At 33.3% G+C, this 12,301-nt stretch overlaps 1 protein-coding gene across 2 annotated transcripts; it reads left to right on the top strand.

Moving 5' to 3' along the window:
• The first annotated feature begins 239 nt into the window (after nucleotides 1-239).
• LOC132739245 (uncharacterized) lies at nucleotides 240-9,179 on the top strand. Of its 2 annotated transcripts, none has more exons than XM_060726908.1 (11): nucleotides 240-339; nucleotides 2,256-2,618; nucleotides 3,016-3,321; nucleotides 4,237-4,424; nucleotides 4,879-5,062; nucleotides 5,689-5,958; nucleotides 6,327-6,611; nucleotides 7,981-8,034; nucleotides 8,323-8,406; nucleotides 8,510-8,676; nucleotides 9,118-9,179. In XM_060726908.1, the coding sequence occupies exons 2-11, from the start codon at nucleotides 2,273-2,275 to the stop codon at nucleotides 9,136-9,138; spliced, it is 1,905 nt and encodes a 634-aa protein (XP_060582891.1). In that variant the 5' UTR covers nucleotides 240-339; nucleotides 2,256-2,272; the 3' UTR covers nucleotides 9,139-9,179. The 2 variants fall into 2 exon arrangements, with proteins under 2 accessions (XP_060582891.1, XP_060582892.1); XM_060726909.1 differs by having other exon boundaries at nucleotides 284-360.
• Nucleotides 9,180-12,301: the final 3,122 nt, after the last annotated feature.

The following is a 12,301-nucleotide window of genomic DNA, read 5'->3' as shown; positions in this document are numbered from 1 at the left end:
TTGCACGTTATCCTTTAATGTACAAAATATCATTAATAAAGTTTTGCTCTTCTTACTACATAGCCACCTTTGTTTAGACAGATTAGTGCGATTACAACAAGTAAAGCCCCGCCCCTCTAAGAATGATCTTCCCCTGAATACCGTACTGTATATCTGCAACGGACCGATAACTTTTTGCATTGTACATATTATGGACCACATATTATATTGGTTTTCCATTTTGGCTGTTTACCCGATCGGTGTAACATTTGGAAAAACCCAACATATATAGTGTATACGTCATTACAATAGATAGTGGTTAATTAAGCAGGATAATTTATGTTCCTGTGGACGCTTATGGTAAATAATTATTTCTCAAAAGTATGTACATGAATAAGGTTAACATGTTAATGTTTCATTGCACTAATTGACAAACAAAGACATGTGTAAAATTTGTTAAACTCGTTGTACATATATACATGGTCTTACGGTGTCCCGTTGGGACCAGCGCGTTTTTTTCTGAGAATGAAAAGCGCGAAGTACGATAGTGCCAGTCCGACAATTCTTTGAAAAGCGCAACAGTATGATGGTGACAATACGACAGTACGACGGCGAAGCACGACAGTACGATGGTGACAGTCCATTGTAATTTCGTATTGTCACCACGTACTGTCGCACTGTGACCATGCGACCAACGTGTCACCATTGTACTCAATCGCAACTTTTCAACTGTCAGTCTTCGGATAAGACCTAGAGCACAATAGTATGAATACATAGAACGGATACGGTATTTCGGCCTAACCTACGCTAAGAAACTAAACATGAAAACAAATAGTAATTAATCCTGGGAGTTGTTGAAAAGGGTTTTCCCCCCCAATACGGTATATCAAGTAAAAGTCCACCTAAAGTAAGTAAATTCATAGATACAATACATTATTTATATACTTCTTATTACGGTTGTAGAAACCGAAAGTACGAAATACCAACCTGTTGACATTTTAAGTCATATTTGTTTAAAATTGTACATCAAAGACCAAATCTAAATTAAAAATGGTTGTCAGACATATATTCAATCATAACTGTACCGAAAAAAATATATACATTTGTTTTACATTATCGAAGATAAGAAAGCACGTGGCAGAACTACTTTCAATCCGTATAAACTCTGAGGTTATTAATGATTATAGCCGAGCATGTTCCGATTGTATACTGCCACCATCATACTCTTGTTTTTCGCACACCATATACACGTGGGAGGAACTGTTTTACACAGGGATGGAGTTCTTATAATAACTTGTTTGGAGTTCTTATGATAACTGTCACGGAGTTCCTGGAAAAAGTTACCGATTTCTGTGGAAAACTTTTTCTATATACTTAGAGAACTCACGTGAAAATGGCCATTTCTACCTTTACATAGGGAGTTTGAGGTTTAATAATTAAGCTTGCCCTATATATTGTATTATGTTTCAGAAAAAACCTCTTATTTCATTTTTCGTCGCCTTAAAAAAAGCTAAATTACTTGCTTTTTATTTGTGATCTTCTTCGTTGCTATGCTTAATTTCCTAATTATAATGGTGGTCTTAAAAGAGTCGAGGAAGACTGGTTAAATATATCCACTCAAAGATAGACTAGTTTAAAATATAAAATCTATCAATTGTCGAGAAAGACAAATTTAAACCTGCCAGGAAATATTGGTACAAAACATCTAAACAAACTGATGATTATATCTGCTGTGGATTGTTGCTTTAATTTCGCCTGTGTCCTTTTATCACAACAATACTTGTTAGCGTGGCCTCAAAAATCTTTAGCGTCGCTAAAATTGATATTTTGAAACTAAACTGTCTGTACCATATAACTGTTCTCTATGTGGAATTTGTGTTTTCTATGTAGCATTTGTGTTCTCTATGTAGCATTTGTGTTCTCTATGTCGCATTTGTGTTTTCTATGTCGCATTTGTGTTTTCTATGTAGCATTTATGTTTTTCTATGTAGAATTTGTGTTTTCTATGTAGCATTGTGTTTTCTATGTAGAATTAGTGTTTTCTATGTAGCATTTATGTTCTCTTTGTAGAATTTGTGTTTTCTATGTAGCATTTGTGTTTTTCTATGTAGAATTTGTGTTTTCTATGTAGCATTTGTGTTTTCTATGTAGCATTTGTGTTCTCTATGTAGAATTTGTGTTTTCTATGTAACATTTACGTTTTTCTATGTAGCATTTGTGTTTTCTATGTAGCATTTGCACTCTCTATTGGTTGTTCTCACTATTTCTGTTTTCAGGTATCGGAGGCAAAGCAATGACTCGTATTTTTGGAACTGTTGTCGTTGTGTTGCTTGTTTTTGCTCCTGGAGTGCTGACATGTCGACAAATATATTTCAGTGATGTAAATGATAATGATGATTTAAATTGTGATCTAGGATATGATCTTTATCCCGTCGTAAATCTATCAGATACCTGCCCATTTCAAATACTAGACTTCTGTAATGATGTGAAGTTTCAACGAGAAATTAGAGAGGATTACTGTGAGTTGCATAGGCTTTGTCTAAATGGCACGTTGCCTCAATGTGTACAGAATATAGAACCACCCGCTTACAACCAAGCTATTCTAATTTGTGTACCAATAGGATTACAATGTGAACCATGTAAGTACCTAGACACATTTACATTTTTCATACGTCAATAATGTTTCCTTATTCTTGATCTTATTCTTGGTCGTTTCATGTTTGTACTTTCAGTGCTTCGTAAGTTTCTTTGCGATAAAAGACATATTTGTTCATTATTGATTGGTGCTAACATGTTATACATATTAAAAACAAAAAAGCAGATATTCGTCATTAATGAACAGACACTAGATCTGCATGTTTTCCGGTATATAAGCATTATATATTAGATTTTGTCATTTCTGTTATAATATTATAACCATTACTAGTTATTCCATTTAGTATACTGCTAAATTCTACTTTATATTCTTTCTCCAATCCTCTCATCAGCATCATAATGCTGCTCATTTTTGTTGGCATCTTTATTCCTTTTTTACAGTTTCCCGATTTGTTGTTTATCGCATCATGAATGGACAAAACATGTACAGACTTTGTAAGAAAAAATGTGCCGACGGTTATTACCATGCTACCAATCCAGGATCATGTTTTAATCATTGTTCCAAAAACAACAATATACTCATACATAAGAAAAGTACACCCACGTCTGCAGCTGTCGTTTATTGCAACTACAACTATGGGAAGTGTAATCCTAACAAACCTAAACTGTTTGAATTTAGTGAAGTAGATGATGGATGTTCCTCCAACTTTGACATCAGATGTCCATCAGGACAAGACAGATTGTCAGGTGAGTCATTTAACTGTATATTTTACCATATTCTAACAAAGTGCTACGCTCGGGCGATCTATATAACGACAAAAATGTCACCGAAACTTCACGGCATTTCACCAGAGTTTGATGAACCTGACTTTTACTTAGAATTCTTAGTCTTTTTGTCCGCCAATAGACACTTATTAAGCCAATAATTTAAGTAGGATAATGTGATAAATATTTTTTCATTTATTTATTATTATTATTATTATTTTAATGGAAATTGAGTATTTCACTTTTTGATGGCCGCTTATCAACATTTACCTGGGTTTTATCCTAAATTATGCCTAAAATAGAGAGAAATAAAGAATCCCTTAAGAAAGCCCACCAAGACAAAATTGAAAATGTTGCAGGCTCGGTTTGATTGAGCCTGTTCATGGACGGTAATGAAAAGTGCAAGTTACCGTCCACGCCCCCTATCACCGGCTTAAGCAGAATTCAACATTTAAACGTGAAATAGTAAAATTTTGAATTTAGAGACATCCACAGATGTGTTCATACGGCGGTTATCATGGAACCTTAAATGTGACACTTTCGTGCCATTCCATGAAAAGCGGCGTATGGTCCCCAAGTAATAAAAAGCGTGTGCCCTAAACGAGAAAACAATAGGCGGAACTTAATAAAATTTTGAAAGGGGGTCAGAGGTTATGAAGCCTGCAGATCACAGATATGACACCAAAAGACAAATTCAAAAAGCAGGCAACATATCCTAAGGGTGAATCAACATTATTCAAGAAGGAATACTGGAACCACCCAACTAGAAAAATGCCAAAAAGTAGAAGTTAAAAGTACCACAAACACAACAAAAATGTATAAAACCATATTTTTGGAGAAAACAATTTATTTTCTTTTTGCGACACACAAATAACTTGTCTTTTCCACCCTTTTCAGACTGTTCGTGTGAAGACAAATGCCAGGAAGGTTCTGTAAGAAATGCTACAAATGATTTCAAATGTGAACCGTCGTCACCACAAGAAACGAAATTTACCCCACAACTGATTGTGAAATCATCCACGAAAAAACTTCAAGTCTCATGGACATTTCCTGAAAATTCACATACAGTGGTTAATTTCATAGAGGTAATCGAATAAATTACTTTCAAAATGACCACATACCTATTTCTAGTGCTTTTAACAAGTTTAAGTATTCTATTTATTGTTTTGTTTTTACATCTTTTTACCCGTCATTTTATACTTATATTATTTGCACCAATAACTACATGTCTATGTCCATGAAAGACAAGAATAAAGATCAACAATGCAAAGGCAACGTTCACAGGACGCAGACCCCGACACACCCAAGTAGGGCACCCAGAAGGCACCAAACCAAAACCTGGAGTGGACATAACACTTCACGTCAAGCACCTGTTATCCCGTCATTGGAACCTACAAAAACACTTGCAGAAAACATTTATTCTTTGCAGCAAGTGTCATCGAAATGTAGAAACACATGTTTATTTTACTCTTGAGCTACATATATCAATTGTTTATTCTATCTGTCCATTTTTCTGTTTATAAATAATTCATACTGTAGATTGGATACAAAGCAGTGAAAGCAGCTAGAATGAAAAAAATGTCGCCAATATCTGGAGCTAGTGACCCAAGCATAGACATTGACGGTCTTATTCCGGGACAACTTTACTATATACAAGCTACTTTCTATTATAATTCCGATAACGAATCGGAAACCAAGTTTGTGGATGTCTACACTGCAACAAGTAAGTTTTATAGCATACACAAAGTTACAAATTTGTCTGCAAGAACACGGACTATAGTTCCTATAAGTTATGGATATACAGGCATTTTGCTTACAAAATTGCCAGATTTGAAAACCTTTCACAAACATTTAAACGTTTTTCCTAACTATGATTTTATCAATTTTAATGTATTGACTTACATCCGTACATAATTGTCATTTAATGGTGCCCCATAGAGGTTTTTTTTATGTTTTGAACACCAACGGACTGAAAATATATTTTCCGACATTCGTATACCATTCCATGTAGGTCTAGACCAATGACTAGTGTGCATAATTACAGGGCTTCGTCTTATAAACAATCGTTGTATTTTGGGAATTTTATTGTACGATCGTTGATAAGACAAGTCCCTGGACCATTGGCTCACATTTTTGTTCTCCAAAATAATTATTTAACTTGACTGTAATATTTCTTTATTGTCTACAGCATGGCATTTGGATTCATTTTCCAATTGATCTATGTAAGAAATTCAATTTTTATATTTTAAAACTTTTAACCTCTTTGGAGTTTCTTTATAGAGTGAAACTAGATCTTGAAAAATGTATCTTAATGACAATTAATACCGACTTATATTGCGTATATTTTAGACCCTCTGCCAATACTGAATTTGAAGTCGGAATTGCATGGCCGTAATGTCACTTTATTTTGGGATGAACCCATCAACAGCGTTCACGGACAGTTCAAGATCGAGTACAAAATGGTTGCACGGAACCCGAAGACATCATGGAATCAAGTAATGACAACCTTTAACAACAGATCTTTTGAAAGGTTATTTCCTGGAGAAGAGTACGAGTTTCGTGTCTATGCTGTAAGCAACACATCTTTGAGTGAAAAGACAACGTGTAATCAAATAATTCGTAAGTTTCTTAAACTTTTTAATATCTGTTTAAAAAAAATAGTTTTTGAGACAAAAGAAAAACATTTATATAGACTTAAGCAAAATTTTGCTACATATAAATACTCATATACTAAAATGATTTACGTACATTGATGACACAGAATCAATTATTTCCTATTACTAGTATGTATTAATAAAATAATCACCCCGTGCGTGCTTTGCCTTGCGCCCCGTCTGTCCTGCTTTAATAGTTTGGTGTCCTGCTGGCTCCTTGCCGGTGGTCCTGTATTGCTGAGTCGTGTAGGGGTTGCGTTCATTGAACGCTGCCCTTCCTTGTTGATCTAGTTTTTCATATTTTAACTTATATTTTTTATATTTGTTGTATAGCCCCTTTGCCTCCAGCAGAGATCAGGATAGAAACACTTGCTTACACTGCCCATAATTACGAGGTATCCTGGTCAAAATACGATAGTAAAAGTCATGTAGAAGGGTGGCTTCTTAGTTACAATTCAAGTGATGATAATGGAAAGGAAATAAATGTGTCCCGGTCGGCTAGCGGTGAACGTATCTACTACAAGCTTAATGGTCTTCAAGGAGAACAAACATACACAGTTATGGTTAAAGGCAAAGTTAAAGATGTGTTTTCAACACCAACAATAAGCACGATTGAAAGTAAGGTTTACCTTATGCATACATGTTCTCGTATCTATACTTCTTTTGTTTTTTCACTCTTCATAGACATTTTTTACATTTATTTTCTTTGACGACCACTAAAATTGTCAAATATTCAGCACATATTCTTTCAGAAGAAGCCAACAAACGTTTATCTTGATTTTCAACTGATCCCTAATCAGACATTAGGATATTCATCTCATCCATGTACCTTGGACAGACATCACCAAAGTACAAGTACTCGAAAGGGCACAAAGGTTGGATGTGGTAATCACTAATTGCCATAAGCACCTTGATGAGTTTTTTTAGAAGTATGACCACCCACTAAGCTCACAAAAATCTTGACGGATCCCCCGATTAAGTTGCAGCATGTTATAGCAAATTACTTGTCCCCTTTTAAAAAGAGAAGCACTTGGACATTGACAGCGAGTTTCTGTAACTGTTGGTGTCCATCACCACATATATTTTATAGGGACTTTCAATTGATCATTTCGTAAAGTTGAGACTTTTATGAATGATCATGACACCCCCTGAGTGGTAGGTATAGGTGAGACGGGCCTTACCACTGCTTGCCGTTGTCGACAACCTCATGATCACATGGTTTGCAAGCAGGATAAGCTTTACGTTCAGCACCAGTTCATCCGCATGCGTCTTCCCATGGACGATAGAATGCATAAAACCATTGTGATCCACAACAGTGACTCCCTCAATTGGCTATCAGCCAAACAACCCCTGTTGCTGTCGAGGGAGTTAACCGTTACTCATATGCCTCTTCAGCGACATTGTTTCATTGGTAATTCTAAGGAATTTGTACAATGGAGTACTGTCCTTCCCAACTCCATGTTTAATCTGTCCATGCGCACCCTTCATAACTGAAATACACGTGAAGCTACACGTGTGAAAGGTTACTTCTGACAGATGCTCCTTATCTAGCTAAAAACCGTACAGAAGTTTACAAGGTTGCTACAAAAGCATCACAACTTATGAAATTCTCTTTGGAAGATTTATGTTTAGATGTAATCAAAATGCTTGCAAATCATATCCTTCAGATTAACTTATTAAAATTATATTTCCCAGTCTTTGTGAATATGACAGACTATATTTTAGAATTGTTTACAAACACTATTTGATGATTTCTGTTTAAGTTAACCTTTTTAGCTCTTCCTGTCATGCATTATTAAAAAGTCGATTGAAAATGTAAAGCTACCAGTAGGAAGAGAGAAATACAAACTCAAGATAATATTGAAAAATATTATTTTAACTCGTAATTAAACATATAATAAAATGATAATGTTGTTGAGATGACATAAACAAACAAGTAATTTCTATATAATTATCATCATGTATTGTACTTGTTCGTGTGTTGCAGCACCAAGAGATTTAAGAGATGAGATAGACCATAGTGTACGATCAGTAGCAACTGGTAAGCATAGAGATAGCTAGTGTGTTATCAATAACTTTATTAAAGTAATCTAACGGCCCTTCCTTAAAACCTTACATACCGATATTAGTTACATATAATATTTAGAATAAGTTCAGTAAATGTAGGATATAAATAAAATTGATAAAAACCTTTACAGACAATTCATTATTAACGCATGCACGGGCAAAACGGCTACGCCCATCGTGATCACAAAGTGCTCAAACACAATTTGTTAAATTATCACTTTTACAACTATTAGATATACAACAATTACATCTTTTATTTCAGTTGTGTATGCAATCGGTATTGCTGTTATCTTAGTTGCAGTTGGCGTCGTGGCAGTAATTGCTATACTCCTAAAATCATCTGCAGGTAAATTGAATTTTATTCATATTAAATATTGATGTATTTTAAAGAAACGTTTCAGTGTGAAAATATCAAACTATTTGAAAAAATCCGCTTCTTATTATTTCAGGACGATCTTTTACCCGCATTATAAACCGATTCTCCATCCGAGATATAAATACAAACGTTACTGGATCTAATGTCAACGTAAACAGAGTGTTGGAAAATCTTATCCCCGGACATCACACACGATCTACTTCAGAAACAACCTCAGAAGCGTCAGTGATTAGTCTTTCAGTAAGATATATAATAGTATATTTGTATAACAGTATACATAGTGTTTATTATAATAAGAAACAGCTCACTACTAGTATACCATGAATTTTACATTTTATGTTGTATATTTTATCATTACGTACGCAATATAGGCAAATGTTACGACTGTGTCATTCTCACAGTCCGCAGTTTCTTGCATTCTTGTGATCGTGCACCAAGGAAATCAACTATTATTTCGTCGAAGCACATTTGTCATGCACGTATATTACAAATATTATGTGGAGTTAGTGAATGAGTTTTCCTCAGTTTATCACTTTCATCATCTAAATGTGTAAGTTTTAGATGTGAATGTCGCCTTGTTTTGTTGGTCTAAATGTGTTTTATTAATCAGAATTATGCAACATAAATGTAAGTGATCTATTACTATATTTATTTTTGCATGTAATTCAATTTATATTACAGAACTCCAGTGATGGTGAATAGAACGGGTACACGTTAATGTGACGTATGGACACTTCCTGATATTTTCCCGGTAACTGGGAAATGTGACAGATATTGTCCCGGTAACTGGGAAATGTGACAGATATTGTCCCGGTAACTGGGAAATGTGACAGATATTGTCCCGGTAACTGGGAAATGTGACAGATATTGTCCCGGTAACTGGGAAATGTGACACATATTGTCCCGGTAACTGGGAAATGTGACAGATATTGTCCCGGTAACTGGGAAATGTGACACATATTGTCCCGGTAACTGGAAATGTGACACATATTGTCCCGGTAACTGGGAAATGTGACACATATTGTCCCGGTAACTGGGAAATGTGACAGATATTGTCCCGGTAACTGGGAAATGTGACACATATTGTCCCGGTAACTGGGAAATGTGACAGATATTGTCCCGGTAACTGGGAAATATAATCAACACCGGTTTGTTGAGATCACAGATGTAGAAGCAATATCTTCAATAATAAAGAAATACTTAGAATTGCACATATATATAAATATATATTGAAATATAAAAAAATGCAGCGATGATGTAGATATTTTCATGTTTCAGGGAAGTTTATGATTATATCCTTTGCCGAAAAAGAATTAGTTTAGTTTAATATTGTTTGCTTACATTTATGTTGTTCACACCAATTCATCATCTTAAAATATACGAATCCGTCTTGGATTTTTTTTCGAAAGTGTGACCCCTGCTAACTGACCCCGCATCCCTTTTACAAACACTTTGGATTGACATTCCAATTGTTTTCTTGTAACTATCAGTCATTGTTTTCATTTTGTATTTCCTCATTTAATCTTTTTATACATATGCATACCTTACTCCATAAGTAAATTAAATGTCTGAGATATATGCTTTTGAACGGCCCTTTTTGCCTCAAAAAAGTTTTTATTACTCTTAGGCTTTTTCCTGACGAAGGCTGTCTAAAACCAGTTTGGCTTCCTGTAAAATTTACAGAGAATAACTGAATATAAGAAGAATTTTTATTTTTCATTATAAAATTACCAACTGAAATCTAGGAACCTCAATTCCAGGCATAAAATAAGTAAATTAAGTTGTTAAATGGTCGCAAAAAGATTATCAAAATTGACAAAACTACAGTTAGTTAATTAGACATGATTGAACACGTGTCTTTTTAAGTTTTTATGTTTATATTGTAATCATACTGGACATTTTATTGTCAGTTTTAATTAATCTAAGAAAAAACATTTTCTTTCTTTTGAATGAAATATATTAATAATGATATTTAGAAACTTCATTGTTATAAATGTGTTTATTTTCATTAATTTTTATTTTGTTTTAAATCATTTATATGTTTCTTTAGATACTCGTAATTTGCCTAATAAAAGACACTGATTAACAGCAAAGACAAGTTGTTTGGGTATTATATACTGAATATAAATCATTTCATTTAATGACACTTATATTTTGAACAAACTTAAATTCTTTAGTTAAAATATCACCTATTCTGGTGTTTTTTTGTGTGTGCGTTTTATTTAGTTTGTTTATTTTTAAACATTATATTTGGCATTATGAAGCAAAAGATACTATTGTTTTTTTTTCATTTTACGTTATTGAATGTTCACCCTATCGTTCCCAATTTTAAACTTACCATTTTCAGTTTTATCTCCATTTTAAGAAGATATCAACTCTTTCTGGTGGTGGAAACACAAAGATATTGTGTATAAATAAGATAGATTAGGTGAGAATGACCAAAATTAAAACAGAATAATGTAGCTGTGAATGAATGGAATGGGTAATTGTTCTGTAAAATCCTACACTGTATTTGACAGTCATTTTTGTCACGTCAGATTTGGAATATGTCTCATAAAATTATTATACATGTATATGTTACACTTTGAGAGAAAGTCGAGTTTTGGTAAACAATACTTCATGTAGAGTAAAAATGTCAACCTGTACCAGACACAGTAGTATTTGTGTAGAAAACATTGCTTTGGATTGACTTGTATCACTTTTTAGCATTAATGTTATAAGAAATATATAAAGATTAAATGAATTAAAAAAACCCCAAAGAAATGAAAATTATACATTTATAGTGATTTGATGATCGCTTTAGAAATGCTAGCACATATTAAAATTACTGACAAAACATAGGTTAAATACATTTAATATTTTGATCCTAGCAACAACACTACAAACATAGTTAAAATGCTATTTAATGATAATAATAATATTCTGGCATATGGTAGTGTGATATAACGTAGTTCAGGTGAGCGGTCAAGTGCCTGAGAAAATAAATATAACTGCATGATGACAGGGTTTCTTTACATAATTACATCAGTGTGTTTATTATTGAATGTTAGTAATATATAGTTCATTGAACGCCGCCTTTCCTTGTTGATCTTGTTTTTCATATTTTATACATTTTGCATTACAGCCTAAAAGTATCATACTTATTATATAGTTTATATGGCATGCCCATATGTTAATGAGGTGAAAACTTGTTTTGTTATATCATTTGTATATAATTTCACATGTATGTGATGCAATTATATAAATAAAATATTAAAACACTATACATATATATAGCTTATAAGTTAATAAATCATATACACTTTTACATCGGGCATGAATGGAGATCATATATCATCATCATCAACAACAACAACAATAATACATTTGCATTTGACTAAATCATTTACAGATAATCATCATGAATATTTCATTAACATACGTGAAAGTAGATGTATGGAAAAATAAAAGAACAAAAAATACAGAAATACTGGTATTATTGGTGTATGAGTGTTAAAAGAAGGTTGAAGTTCAGTTGTATAAAAAGTGTTTGCAATGAATTTTTTTTTATTTATGCAAGGATGTAAGGATCGAAATTCAAATATATTTGACAAAAATCATTCCTTTCAATAAATGAAAATATATAAATATAAATTCACATTATTCATCAAAATTAAAAATAAAAAAGTTTCTTATTCTTGTTTGTTATTATTGTTTCTTTTATCCATCTTTTTTCATACGTCCACGTCCGCCCCTTGACTTTTTCACTTGCACATCGTAAGTTATTTAGCAGTGTCCCTTTCGTGATTTTTCCTTCTTCTTTATTTTGTATGCATCCAGCTATAAGTGGGTATGGGCGATTTTTAACGCTGTTCTTTCTTGTAGA

This window comes from Ruditapes philippinarum, unplaced genomic scaffold, assembly GCF_026571515.1.
Source record: "Ruditapes philippinarum isolate M1 unplaced genomic scaffold, ASM2657151v2 ctg1385_1_1_1_1, whole genome shotgun sequence".
Classification (NCBI taxonomy): Eukaryota; Metazoa; Mollusca; class Bivalvia; order Venerida; family Veneridae; genus Ruditapes; species Ruditapes philippinarum.
This window is presented reverse-complemented; position numbering and strand designations above follow the sequence as displayed.